The sequence below is a fragment of the Natator depressus genome, chromosome 2 (genome assembly GCF_965152275.1).
Source record: "Natator depressus isolate rNatDep1 chromosome 2, rNatDep2.hap1, whole genome shotgun sequence".
Taxonomy (NCBI): domain Eukaryota; kingdom Metazoa; phylum Chordata; order Testudines; family Cheloniidae; genus Natator; species Natator depressus.
The window spans coordinates 86,161,046-86,176,456 of NC_134235.1; the positions used below are offsets into that span (position 1 = coordinate 86,161,046).

The following is a 15,411-nucleotide window of genomic DNA, read 5'->3' on the forward strand; positions in this document are numbered from 1 at the left end:
TGTGTGGATTTAAGAGCTGTGTGGCTCCAAAGCTTGTATCTCTCCCCAACAGAAGTTGTTCCCATCAAACCTCACCTACCTCCTTTCTCTAATCTCCTGGGACCCAGGTGGCTAAAATTACACGGCAGGTGCACTTAGCCTAGACGGGAAATGCTGATCCCCAGCTCTGGTTGCTGCGCTTCTAGCCGGCGCAGGGCCAGGACCCCCGGGGCTAGCTGAGCTCAGCACAGGCCGCACCGAGGCACCGTGCAGGCCTGGCCCCCGGCGTGCCCCCACGCGCTTAGCGACACACACGCAGCGGCGCCTTCATTCCTTTCAGCCGCCGCCAGCACCGAGTTGCGGCGACGGCCGGTTTCCCAGCTCGGCCCTCCCGCGCTCTAGGGGGCGCTGCTCCCCCCGCTGGCGGGCCCCGCTGGCTGCGGCGCGGGCCGGCGCTCGTTGTCCGGGCGGCCGCGGAGTTCCCGTTCCCCTCAGGCCCGGGGCAGCGGAGCGCGCGCGCGCGCTCGAGGAGCCGGCGGGGCGGGGTCGCGCAGGAGCCGCCTGCGGTCATGGAGCCGGGCTCCGGGCTGCAGCGCAGGGGGGGCGGCGGCGCGGGGCGGGAGTTCGCGGCGGGGGGCTCCCCGGCGCTCTCGGGGCCGCAGTCCCGCCGCAGGAAGCAGCCGCCGCGCCCGGCCGACTTCAAGCTGCAGGTCATCATCATCGGCTCGCGGGGCGTGGGCAAGACCAGCCTGATGGAGCGCTTCACCGACGACACCTTCTGCGAGGCCTGCAAGTCAACCGTGGGTAAGAGCCCCGGGCGGGCGCCGGGCTCTCCCTCAGGCCCGCCTCCGCCTCTGCCCCCCGGGAGAGCGGCCTGGGCGGGCCCACGGGCCCGGCTCTTGTCGCCCTCGCTGCAGCGAGCGCCGCGCCTCCTGCGTTGCCCCCGCGCCAGCTGGGGCCGGGCTCCGCCCGCCCGCCCCTCGGGCCGGTGCCCTGAGGCTGCAGCCCGCCCCCGCCACTGACCACCCCCCCCCCCCCGCCAGCAGCCTGTCGTGCCCCCTCGCTGCTGCTGCTCTGTCCACAGCCCCCCTCAGGCACCCCTCTCCGCGCCCCTGCCGCAGCCCTCCTCAGCCGCACGCACGTCCCCGACCTTCAGAGCAAGGGGGGGAACGACACAGACACTAGTTCCCTCTCCTGCTCCAAGCCTCACGCCTCTGAACTCCTCCAACTCAGGCGCCTCACCTTCGGCCCTAGCAGCCCCTGGAAACGTAACGTGAGCGCTGAAAACAGGAGAAAGGCCAGTCACACGTTAGAAAACTCCCAGAGAGCCTCTTCCCGGGGAGTGAGTGAGTGTGTGTGTGGGGGGGGTTGTCACTGGTGTTGAGAGAAGTGTAGTGCCCTGGCTCCTCAGGATAAGGCTGGCACATATTGCGATCGGTTACAGACCATTCAATTTTATTCTTAAAAGACGCGCTCAAGCCGTTAATGGTGCTCTTATAATAGGAGGTGGATGTCAGGGTCTCCTATGTTGCATGTAAAAAACGCAAGTATTTTAAATGTCAACAATTAAAAAGGTACCTTAGTACACAGCAAACTGAATGTGGATGAAAATATTGGTTCAGGGTCGGGGTTGTGTATGTAGTTCACTGTCTTGGACAGCAAATAGCAGAGCAAACAATTTGTTTTATAGCAAATCTTTCTTTGCTGTTAGTTTAGTAATCAGTATGCACCCCGTCAGGTGGAGTATTTTTTTGGCACAGGAGGGTGAACGATGAAGGGGAGGAAGAATCAATCCTAGAGCAACCTGAAAACAAATTTTAGTCTGCCTTGTTATTACAGGCTTATTTTTGGAGCTGAATTTTCGGTGTTGTGACAAGGTGGTTGTTATGCTAAGGCTATCCTTCTGTAAAATGTGTGCTTAATTGCAGCTTGGCGCCTGAAGAGTTCTAAACATCTGATGGAAAGTAATAGTGCTGCTTTTTAGAAATAAAGAGGTATCTTCCTCTGACAAATTAATTCTAAAATGGTTGCTGTTACAGTTTGTGTTTATTTTGACAGTTTTAGTGTTTATTTTGACAACTCTTTTATTCCTTGCTGGTTTCTTTGAAAAGCTAAACTTGGTAGTACTTATTGTTTTCTGTTAACAGCTGTTAATATATATGAAAATACATTGTTCTGAAGTTAGGAGCACAGGTTTTGCTTTTTGTTACAAAACCTGAAATGTGCAATATAAAAGTGCCAGAGAGGTATCACCATCTAAAGAGATGTTAATATAGATTTGATTTTGGTGTTGTTATGAAGAAACACTGTTAGTTTCCATAACCCATGACAAGCTTATTTAAGGTTAAGGAAGTGGGACTATGATTGGAATTTATCCTCTGTAAGGCTATGCCTACACTACCACTTTCAGCGCTAAAACTTTAGTTGTTCAGGGGTGTGAAAAAACACCCCCTTGAGCGACAAAAGTTTTAGCGCTGAAAAGTGCCAGTGTAGATAGCACTTTATTGCCAGGAACCGCACTCCTGGCGATAAAGCTATCACTGCTGGTTTGGGGTGATTTTTTTTTAATCACCGGGAGAGCTCTCCCTGGTAATAAAGCATGTCTAGACTGTCCATGTCACAGCGCTGTGACAAGGGCAGTGTAGACATACCCTTAGTCTCCTCCATGATGAACAAGGTGTATGCAAGAAAATTTGTTGTTGACCTGTGTTAAGCACTCTTTCTGGGTGGGATTAGCAGTAAAACCCTGTTGATCTTCCATGATGATTAAGGGCATGCAAAAAGTACTGGAGGGAGTTGTGCTTTGGAAACTGGTCAGTTTTTATCTGAGTAATGAGCAAATCTGATTTCCTAGATAAGCCAGTGATTCAAGCACAAAAGCTTCCTAATTTTAACAAAACAGGAAATAAATGATGGTGTGGTTACAAAAGATTTGATCTAAAAAGTATAGCAACATCAAATGGGCATAGGAAATCTACTTGCACCAAACTACATGTAGAAATACTTGAAAATAAAAGCATTATTTTAAGTCTTCGTGACTAAAGTTTTAAAGTTGAGAGCTGTTGAAAACTCTAAAGTTAGTAGAACATGAAGAGCTTTTCCTAGCCCCAAATTAACATACTAGAGTTGCCCCTTAATTCTTCGTACCATCTAGCACGGAGTCTTCAACTTGGAAAGAAAATACAAGGTAGAATAAACTCTACTTTAATACTGATGGTGTAAATCCAAAGTAACCCCATACTGAAGTTAAACTTAGATCAGAACTTGGTCTTCAGTTGTAATCATAAAGCACTTTCCTATTTTTCCCTGTTACCACCTATCCAGGGAGAATGATTTTCTGGCATTACACACAAAGAGTGTGGTTGAAGCGGAAGTGAAAATCTTGTGACTGATCCAGCAGGACGTGCTTCCCTGTTTTTGGGGCGGGGGCAGAAGTTTGGTAAATTGAATGTGCTTTGAGCTCAAATTTGGGAGGAGAAAGCTAGATGTAACTGAAGGAACAGATATACATGGGGAAAGGGATTTAGTGATATCATTGTAAATCTGTATTTAAAATAGTTTGAACACTAGAATAAAAATTCTCTCTTTTTACTTGATATTGAAGGTCTCAACCCAGCTATACGCTAATTTTTATATTTAGCTGTACCAGTGTAAGCCAAACAGACCAAAGTTCAAAATGTTTTCTTTAGCTGCTTAATAATCTCTTAAGTGAAACTTGTAGGCTGTTCAGGGCACCAGGCTGACACACAGGATTTCAAATGTGATTGATAAAATGGATGGGTGTCTCAGGTCTGTAGGAGCCAATGGCTGCTCTCTGCCCCTACTGAGTGATGTTATGGGCACACTGGGCTAGTGCATTTGGAGGGGAGGAAGTGATTCATTTGAAAAGATAAGGCATTTTAGTGCTTGTTTACATATTCCACAATGCAAAATTAGTTGACTAAGTTACAAATTTCTGTTATATAAATAATACAAAAAATCTCACCTCAAAAGCACACTACTTCTGTGAAGACTTTCAAAAATGACCTGTCAGATTTCACCAGCACATCCTCATAGCAGCATATGGTGTACTATATATCTATAGTGCTTTGCTGTTTTCAATAATAAACTCCTTGGATAGAGCATTGTTTCCTTAATTTTATATTTATATAACAGGAGCTTACTGGATCTCAAATATTTACTAATTTTGGATACTGTTGCCAAATGAGTAACAAAACGTTGCTGTGTAGAATTTTGTATGCCAGACCTGAAGATAGTGGCTCTTAGTTGGTCTGTAATCTTACTATTAGACCACAGCTTCTATTTGTACTTTTAGGTATTTTGACAAAGATGCTACAGTATTTTGTTTAGAAAAGTCATTCTCTTCACGTATGCACAAACTGATGGTATAGTTCTTGCTATCCTTTTAGGGATAGCATTGCCTCTTTCTACTGACACCAGAGATTACTGTAACTGAAAGAAAATAGAGAATAAAAGTATTGATCTTTCATAATATTAGCACATTTGACAGTATTGTAAAAAGAAAGGGAGTACTTGTGGCACCTTAGAGACTAACCAATTTATTTGAGCATAAGCTTATGCTCAAATAAATTGGTTAGTCTCTAAGGTGCCGCAAGTACTCCTTTTCTTTTTGCGAATACAGACTAACACGGCTGTTACTCTGAAACTTGACAGTATTGTGTAATTCAGTTTTCATTGTTTCCCTGTGTAGTCAGTGACTTGTTTAGGAGTTCCTCACACTACAAGAGAGTTTGGTGGTGGGGGTTTATAGGAAAATTTGATCGGAAAACAACAAATTGTCAGGATTCAGGGGGTCTTTTAGGTCTTCTACATGAAAATACATTTAAGTTTTGTGTAGGTGGTTTTTAACTTAAAATCTAGTCAATTTTTGTAAAACATTTGTTCCTTTTACTTATTAGTAATACTTGGTATTATCCTGAGCTGAAATCTTCAGACACTGGATAATTATGATAAAATATATAGATACCAAAAATGGTTTAAATATTAGCATTTTCAAGATTGCTATTTTCCCTCCAGCAGTTTGAGGCAGCAGATGATGAAAGACCTGTATTTAAATCTCACTCCTGCCGTTTGGAGTTTTATAGAGGTGACATGCTTTCAGAGGCCTTCTGCCTGTCTAGCTCATGGGTTGGATTTTTTTTTGTGTGTCTTGGGGGGGGATGCAGAGGTCTAGATCACTTGCTCTCAAATGGAAATTTGGTGAGTGGATTGAATACAGTTTTGTGTGACTTGTTGCTATCTGACAGGCAGAAGTACAAAGGGCTCTCCAATAACTGATGTAATTGTAGCTATGAGCTAAGAAAGAAGACAGTAATTCTGTGAGTTCAGAGAAGACTTGCAGTAGATGAAGAGTACCTTTTTAATGAAAAATCAGCTCAGTTTACATATGAATACATTTACTCAATTAAGCTTGATTCTAGAAATGATTTATATTTCTATAATGTGTTTGATTTGACTACTTATCATATTAATCTGGGTGTGTAATAAACAAGTGGTGCACCTGGTAGTATGTTCAAGTAATGGTTAAAGAAGCCACTTGTATTTGCATGCAGTCAGTTTTATGCCAGAAGAAACCGTGTTCTCAACTTTTCTTCTGGTAAAATCCAAAAGTCCAGCAGGAGATTGTTCACAAACAGAGCTGGTGGCATGGTTACTGCAAAAAGTTTAATCAATACTAGCTGTTGTACACTTTGTGATGCAAGTAATCTACAGAGAGATGTTGTCATGGTATTTAGGAATGTGTAATGCAAGGGTTAAATGTGGGTCCCCCCCTAAATAAGTACACAAAATAATTGGTTCTCTTTAAAAACCTTTCTTGTGTTGGTTATATTGGCACCATGGGTCAGTCAGAACAACTAGTAGCCCACAATTGGTACATAAATGAGAGCATGTAAGTAAACCAGCAAACCAAGTTTAGTTCTTATTGTAATGACAGTAAATATAGGGGCTCTAGGTTAGCAAGGAGTGTGGAATGCAGCTGTCAAACCCAGTCCAGGCTGTGAACAGCTGAGATAATGTCAGAAGCAACAAAACACGCAGATGATACTGAATTATGGGTTTGTATTTTTATCTCTAGAAGCTGAGAATTATATATGGTGAAATTTTTTTTTTACCCATGACTGAAGTGTAATAATCTCTGAGGTGAAACCTGGCTGCTGCTTAACATGGCAGCAATTCACAATTTAGGACAAGAAGTTAATAAGTATATGATAACCAGCTGAAAGGAAAAATGTACATACTCCCGTCTGAATTTGGCCAGAGTGTTGGGGCAAGTCTCCTCCACCATATTCTTGCACAAAGTACCTTGAGATCATTTGTGACAAGTATACCCAGTTTAAAAAAAGTGTATTTTAAATGTTAGATTTCAGATTTAAAGCATTGAGTTTATAGCATGAATAGTTTCTACTTTTTTAAAAGCTGGGCAATGCAGTTGGCTTAAGAGTGTCTTGAGTTTTCTCTTTGGTCTACATATTGGGAACCCAGTAATTTATCACAGATGCAACTTCCTCCATCACAAGTCTTGGAAATACAAATATTCATTCAAATTAACCCATAAATCTAGTTAATACAGGAAGTCTGCTGCTCATCTTTTCCTATTCCCATTGCCAAAATGTTGGTACACTTCTTAGCCTGAAGCACTGTAAATCTACTTCTGCCCACTGTTCTGCCATTGCAAGTTAAAAATGTATTTGAAGATTTACTTTATAAAAAGCTGTTTAATGATTACAACGTTTTGGAAATCAATTACAACTTTCTGGTGCCAAAACTGATGCAGGTATAGTTAATGCATTAGTTTTCATCCATGAATCATTCTTGATCTTTAACCTGTTTGGTGCCCTTTGAAAGGGGTGGCTTCACTTTGAATTTATTTTAAAAACAACTAATTAAAAGAATCTTGATAGAGCAAATTTTTTTTTAAAATGGGCATACCATTTTACATTTCGTTTTAAAAGGTTTCTGTATAAGTTTTTCTTCTCCTTTGATTACATGAGTCATTTCAGTAAAGAAGAAAGTAAGGGCCTGATTCAATGCTCCTTTAAGTCAATGGGAGTCTTTTTATTGACCTCGCTGCACGTTGGATCAAAGCTTTAGTATGGTTAGTTTATAGGCTTTAAATTTAATCTGTTCAAATAATTTTGAATTCGCCTGCTCGGTTTGTCTGTTTTGTTGCTGCTTTCCTCTCCTGCTCCTCCAAGTCACTTGTGTGCTGAAATGACTCGGACTGCCTCTTTCCTTTAAAAATTGTTTTCAATAAACCTTAAATAGTAAACGTTTAACCAGAGGAGCTCCCCTTTGTCCTTTTAAAAAACTAAACAAATTGTTATACTTTAGGGGGAACTACCCCAACTATATTTTTTCCAGCTATGTTTTTCAGTTTGTGCCTTGCTTGAGAATCCCCTTGCCCCAAGCCAGAATAGCACATTTTAATCTGCCTGGGGCCAGCCTTTGGCGCTAATCAATCTATGTTATATGCAACAGTATCAAATGATTTTTCAATAACAAGATGCATCATACTAACCATGCTCACTGATTTACCCTCATTTTGGCGGTCACTAATGCACTCAATGATTTTCTGCAAATTTCACACGCACGCTGTTACTTTTTTTGACCTATTCAGTCACTTTTTAAAAGGATACTATCAGTTTGTTTAGTTCCACACATAACATGCCCATTAGAAGTTGTACATTGAGGTATCCTAAAACCTGATTAGTTCTTCTTAGAAATGTGATCATTGCAAAAGGTTTTATGGTAACGAAAATACAGTATGTTTGTTTTTTAAAAATGCACATGTTGATCAGTTATAGGAATTGCTTTAATACAGAGTTCACATGTTTATTCTATCAATAATAAATAGTACATTCTCTGTTAGGTTTTGAAGGTTTTACAGCATGGCTTAATGCATAATCTTGTATTTGTTATATCAAATATTTTAATAAGGGAGTGCTCGAGCTTTTAATCATACTTTGACAAACGCATTCTATTTGCAGGAAAAATCACTTGCTTAATAGACTTTTCCAGGACAGTACATGTTAGGCAAGTTTCCAGAAAGAAATACATTGAATCAATACAATGTGAGAACACTTAATAATTAATAAATATAAATCAGAGGCTCAGTTCTGCACTCCTTACTCATGCAAATCGTCCTTTGAAGATCCTAAGAGTCTTGAATGTGTAGGCAATACAGATTTGGACCCCAGTGGGAGGCTTTAAGATGGCAAAAGTGGTGCTGGTGTTTGTGAAATAAGGGCATCCAAAACACACAGCCCTCGATTCCAACTTGCACACAAGGAAAAGACATTTCGGGATTTTTCCTTTCAGTTTTCAGAATGAGTAGCATGGTTTTATTTTAAACATATTCATTGCTTGTGGCACGCTGAAGACTTGGTGTGGGAGGAGGGATTTTTTTTTTAAAAGGGAAGGGCATTATAAAAGCCTGTTGGCTCTTCCCAAAACATCATAAGCTAGCACAAAGTTCATGCCTTATTTCAAAGTAAGAGTAAGCAGGTGCACCTGCCATCTCCTAACATAGTTTGCATACATTTGACCACTGATTTATGATGACTAGCATGTTAGGCTTTTAAAATACAGATTGGGTAGAGTTAGGATCCTGTCTCCATATCTGGGCACCTTCTTAGTATATGTGTAACATGCCTTTGGTGTCATGTGACCAGGATTCGTCACTGAATTTGGTCTGCTAGTTGGATCATTAGCTTTGCCAGACCAGGTACTGACGGGGAGTGCAACGTGAACACTGATCCATGCCCCTTTTTTGGGCACCTAAATAAGCATTAGTGGCCTCATTTTAGTAGTGCTGACACCAAACAGCTCCCTCAATGGAATTTAGATGAGTATAGTTAGTGGCATAGAGAGCTTACATGAACTCATTCAGCTTTAATACACTTTTAACACTAAGAATTATCAAGTGTTCTGTTTTATCAGATTATATCCTGTGCAGTTTTTGCAGTGTGTTTGCATAATTAAGCACCCAAATGCTGAGGTGGCAGACTAAATTGCAGTTTTTATTAATGTCTTTTGACGCAGGTCATGTTCTGATCTGTTGCTGCTATTTCCTCAGGTTTGGCTGCATTTGTCTCCTGTCTCTACTCCTTCTTCAATAATAAATTTGATACTTAAGCTACAATTAAAAAAAAAAGGTTGGGTATACCATGCACCTTTGCATGTGCCAGTTATTTTATTTTATTTTATTTAAGGTTTGAAGAATTTTCTACCAAATGCAAAATATGTGGTTAATTCTGCTCTCCTGAGATTGTGTGATGGGGACATTAGAAGGAGCCTGTAGAAATCAGAAGTTAATATTCTGTTTGATTTCCTATTTCAGTGATTAAAATTTAATTAGCAAAGACGTTGTGACTGATCTTTGAGGAGACTAGGAATGATTTATGTTGTATGCTATCCTTGTTCCCTTATTGTCAACATGAGGTACACATACCCTGACACAAGATATTTTTAAACAACATTCTTGTAACAGTACTATTAATGTGGAAAGCAACCAATAAATCACAGATCTGGATAGTTCCCCCCCCCCCCTTTTTTTTTTTTAAGTTTGCTCATTCCGAAATTTTGTCTTTGTTAGTTAAATTAAAACTTGCTGTAGTCAGTGATTTGAGTTATGCAAAATTTGGTCAACATAAAGGATTCCTGAGGTTTTAATAAAATTAAATATAGTTTTAAGGTAGTGTTCAAATTAAGTGGAAAGCACTGGAGTTGGTTAGAAATGCCAGAAGTTCTGTGGGAGACAGCTAGATGTACTGCTAGCAATACTGATTTTGCATTTCTGTGCTGTATAAAAACAAAAAATCAAGCCAACCAAAACAAGACATTTCACTGCACATGCTTCTCCCTCTAGGGAAGGAGGATGAGAGAATAGACACATAGATGTGTAGTCACTTTGCTTAGTGCACTGCAGGATTGTGCTTATATACAACAGTAATGAGCATGATATAAAAACCTATTTAGACTACAGCAGAAATTGTAAATTAAGCTGTTTCCAAATAGTTTTCTAAGGCCAAAATTATCTCGTCCTAATTTACATTGGCATACAGCCACCACAGTTATTAAAACACGTGTGTGTGTGTGTGTGTGCGCGCGCGTGCATACTTGACCTCTTGTGTCGGAGGTGTACGTCCTCACCAGGAGCACTTGTATCAATTGTATTGTCAGTGTGGGGCATTGTGAGATGGCTTCTGAAAGCCAGTAACAGTTGACAAAAGCAATGCAGTGTCTGCTCTGACACTCTGTCAACCTAATTACATCGACTTTGAATCCATTCTGCATGGGCAGGTGGTGTTACTAAATTGGCGTACAGAGGCACTTATGTCAGTGGGAGTCAAATTTAAGTCAAGACAGTTCTACAGCTCGGTTGATGAAAGGCAGCTTATGTCGACCTAACTGTGTAGTTTGAGTGGTAGCTGTATTAGTCTATATCAGCAAAAAGAAGGAGGAGGACTTGTGGCACCTTAGATCCTAACAAATTTATTTGGGCATAAGCTTTCATGGGCTAAACCGCACTTCATCAGATGTATGGAGTGGAAAATACAGTAGTAAGAGGATATACTCTCTCTCTCTCTCTCACGCGCACATGCGCGCACACACACAAACACACCATGAAAAGATGGGGGTTGCCTTTACCAACTCTACTGAGACAAATCAATTAAAGTGGGCTATATTATTTTTTATTACAAATATTTGCACTGTTAAAATGTTAAACAAAAGAACTAGTATTTTTCAGTTCACCTCATCCAAGTACTGTAGTGCAATCTCTTGGTCGTGAAAGTGCAACTTACAAATGTAGATTTTTTTTTATTTTATTTTATTTTGGTAACATAACTGCACTCAAAAACAAAACAGTGTAAAACTTCAGAACCTACAAGTCCACTCGGTCCTACTTCTTGTTCAGCCAATCACTCAGACAAACAAGTTTGTTTACATTTGCAGGAGATAATGCTGCCCGCTTCTTGTTTACAATGTCACCTGAAAGTGAGAACAGGCGTTCTCATGGCACTGTCGTAGCGGGCGTCACAAGATATTTATGTGCCAGATGCGCTAAAGATTCGTATGTCCCTTCATGCTTCAACCACCATTCCAGGAGACATGCATCCATGCTGATGACAGGTCTGCTCGATAACAATCCAAAGCAGTGCAGACCAATTCATATACATTTTCATTATCTGTGTCAGAGGCCATAAGCAGAAGGCTGATTCTTTTTTTTCGTGGTTCGGGTTCTGTAGTTTCCTCATCAGAGTGTTGCTCTTTTAAGACTTCTGAAAGCATGCTCCACAACTTGATCCTCTCAGGTTTTGGAAGGCACTTCAGAGTCTTAAACCTTGGGTCAAGTGCTGTAGCTATCTTTAGAAATCTCACATTGGTACCTTCGTTGCGTTTTGTGAAATCTGCAGTGAAAGTGTTTTTAAAATGAACATGTGCTGGGTCATTATCCGAGACTGTAATAACATGAAATATGTGGCAGAATGTGGGTAAAACAGAGCAGGGGACATACAATTCTCCCCCAAGCAGTTCAGTCACAAATTTAATTAATGCATGGTTTTTTTTTAATGAGCATCATCGGCATAGAAGCATGTCCTATGGAATGGGGGCTGAAGCATGAAGGGGCATACGAATGTTTAGTATATCTGGCACATAAATACCTTGCAATCCAGCTACAAAAGTGCAATGCAAATCCCTGTTCTCACTTTCTGGTTGTTGTACCAATAAATTAAAAACCAGCAGGATCTTATTAAAGGGAAAAAGGCAAAATACCACATTTATTGTGAATACAGAAAGAATCATAGTAAGCAGTTAGTTGCAGCTGTAACATTCCATTCAATCTCATCTTTATTCACTCATTCATTCATACAAACACACACACACACAGGTTCTGCAAGGTTGTTATCATAGTAAGCAGTTAGTTATAGCTATAACATTCCATTCAATCTCATATTTATTCACACACACACACACACACACACACACACACACACACACACAGGTTCTGCAAGGTTGTCATCATAGTTACCAGCCTTAGAGTTGCTCATGCCAAGCCACTGGCCAGGTGGCCTGGACATGAGGAGGGAGCAGGGCCTTGTCAGATGCTCATCTGATGCTCCTGGAAGTTGGTTTGCAGAATCAGACCCCAAAGTTCTCACTTTTTAAGAGTCTATTTTTATAGGAATTTCTTCCTATGCCAGTCTATGGGAATTGCTTCATCATGCTGTTGCTGAATCAATCAGCAGATAGCACATTCCTGACGGCTCCAAGAAGTTATCTTGTTCTTTGGTTCTCCCATTCTTGAGGCTGTTGGGTGGATTCCAGTCTGCCCTCCGGGGGTCCTCTGGTTATTTCCACTTGACGCCTTCTTCAGCCGATGGACACTGGATTCTTAGGCTGGCACCTCCCTGATCATTCAGTTATTATCCACACCAAGCATCCATCCACATACATCCTCTATCTCTATTTTAATCACAATTGTTAATACAACAAAAGGGCGGGGAGTCTCTGGGTGCTGTTTCTGTTGTTAGAGTATTGCTTTGAGTCTCTGTGAATTGCTTTGAGAACAGACTCTGTCTTAGAATGTACTAACGCAATTAGCAGCTTGCAAGTTTCACACATAGAGGGAGAGAAACAGTACCAAAACCCAAGAGACCTCTTAATTAGTAATACCCTGGAATTTAAACTATGGGGAATCAAACTCATTTGTGATTTTAATACAGAACTTCTTTAATATGATCCAACATGGTGACATTGTAACTAAGAAGAGGGCAGCATTATCTAAAATTTTACATGGTTTGATTTTTGAATGCAGTTTTTTGTACATAATTCTACATTTGTAAGTTCAACTTTCATGATAGAGATTGCTCTATGGTGCTTGTATTAGGTGAATTGAAAAAAAGATTTTTTGTTTTTTCCCGTGCAAATACTGGTAATCAAAAATAAATATAAAGTGAGCATTGTACACTGTGTATTCTGTGTTGTAATTGAAATCAATATATTTGGAAGTGTAGAAAATATCCAAAAAATATTAAATAAATGATATTCTATTATTCAACAGTTCAATTAATTGTGATTAATTTTTTAATTGTCTTATTAATCATGAATAATTTTTAATCACTTGGCAGCTCTACAAATAACACTTTCTTATTATAAAAACACTTGTAATAAGTATCAAATTAACTTCTGAATTAGAATGAATTAGCATGTACCTTTAGAGTTTAGAGTACCTTTAGAGTTTGTCTACACATCATTTTGGAGCCTGCAGGAATGAGCTTGCTAGCCAATTTGCGTGAACAAACTTGGGGGCTAGCAGGGCTCCCATTGGCTCTCTAAAAACAGCTGCAGAGATAATGCGTGGAAGCTGTAGCTCAGGCTGGAGCTTTAGCTCTGAAGTCTTTTGTGGGGGCCCAACTAACTTTTAAATGTTAAATCACTGGAATAATTCTATAGGGGAATGTACTCCTCCACTGTGCACTTCTGCATCCTGTCACTTGTTTCCTTCAAGACAACAACTTACAAAGCTCCTGCTTGGAAAATATGATGCACTTCAACAATCCAGCAGCACTGTGTTCCTTCTGCTGCCTTTGTGATTCAGATCAGCCCCTGCTACAGGTGTGAATGATAAATGCTAATCTAGCATTTGGCTCCTCACTATGAGTTTCCTGGTCTCCTTTTCTACTCAAGCAAATGGGTAGATTCTTGTAGTGTTAGGCAAAAAAGTTGATGTACTGTTCCATTTCTCAAGATTGGGAAACACTGAATGTTGAAATTAAGAACTCGATTTAAAGAAAATTCACTAAATGGTAAATCGTGACTAGAATGTTGCATACTAGACATCATGGTTGGATTGGGAGTTGTGTTCTAGATAAATTTAAGCCAAATTTCCTTGTTTCTTGAGTTAGATCTTTGTATGTTGATGTAATATATTTTAAAATTATTATGGAATATTTCTGTAGCACCCTAATTATCCTCTACAGACAAAGTAATGATACTTTGGATGCTTACATTTTGCAGATTATAGAGGACTGTCGAGAAATTATATTTTAAAAAGTAACTTCTAGCTGTGTTACTAATACTTTTTTTAAAAATTGAAAATTTTTTATGTTGTCCTTTTGTACTTCACATACTTTGGACACCATATTCAGACTAATCAGTTTCATTTTCTTTTACTTAACTCTAGCATAATGTTATAATTAGGCTTCCAAGAATGCAGAAAAAATAATTCATTAGTTTTTAATCATGTTTCATTAAAATATTCTGAATTTTATGAATCCTTTTTTAGAAAAACCCTAAAGTAGGGGGGTTATAAAGTATTTGACAATGTCTGTTTAAATTTCAAGCCGCATATTGTAATTCATCTTATTCCTTACTGCTTGTATTGCAGTAGTGTCCTGAACCCCCAAAGAAGATTTGGGGTCCATTTTGTTAAATGTAAACATGAGAAGTCACATTCTTTGCTTTGAAGAACTTTACAATATACCTTAAGATGCAGTGAGTGTGCTAAATATTTGGAAGCAGGTGGGAGGAAATATAAGGGTAAAAGTAAGAGGAATACTTGGTTCTGTAGTCTACTGTGTTTACAGTTTAATATGAAAATTTTAAAATATGTGTGTGTGCTTTGTTTAAGCGAATAGATATAGTCTATCCCCCTGGTTCTCAGCCTAGCCAGACTAAAATAAGGTAGACTAAAATAGAGTTGAGGGGATCCTTCTTGTTTCTTAAAATTTAACTTTGTATATTAAAATTTGGTCACATAATTATATTTGGCCTCCCTGTTCTGCAGCAGTGTAGCTAAATCAGCTAAGGTAAACTGCTGTGTTGACAGAATAGCTTTTAAACAAAGCTCCTAACTTTAGAATATATTCCAGATTTGCTATGTAACAGGTTTTATACCATTAGTCATGAAAACCAATGTTAAAATATTTTAGTGTGTGTAGAAGTCAAGTGCTGTAAAACCAAAGGGCCAAATTCAGCTTTTTTTTAAATAAAACTTTTATAGTCCACTCCTCTACCAAGCACTAGTAGCTGGACACTTGGCCCTTAGCCAATGCGGTCTTTAGAAAAACAGCTTTCCAAAGTATTTTATCTCCTCTGTGTTTCTGTTGTTTTACCCTACTGGTTTACACTGTGATGTGAAATAATGTGTGTGTGGCGGGGGGGGGGGGGGAACGTGTTCTGACAAAGTATACTTCTGCATTTCTGTGTAAGTTTAATTATATTAGTCTGAACCATCCCTTCCTGCCTTTTCTTTCTCTTAAATGTAGTAGTATTTTGTGGGGGTGTGGGTTTCAAGAATAAGATTCAAAGGAAAATATCTTCATACAACATGACATTAAGAGAATGGGACTGAAACTGACAAACAAGAAAATGTATGTAAAATATCCTGGAACACTAAGCATATTG

General features: G+C 40.0%; 1 protein-coding gene across 1 annotated transcript in view; it reads left to right on the top strand.

Annotated features, from left to right (window-relative positions):
* The first annotated feature begins 536 nt into the window (after positions 1-536).
* RAB12 (RAB12, member RAS oncogene family) overlaps positions 537-15,411 on the top strand; it is a 34,649-nt gene continuing 19,774 nt past the window's right edge. The window contains exon 1 of the mRNA XM_074944618.1: positions 537-783. Within this exon, the coding sequence (XP_074800719.1) occupies positions 549-783 (235 nt within the window). The 5' untranslated portion in view covers positions 537-548. The remainder of the gene's footprint in view (positions 784-15,411) is intronic.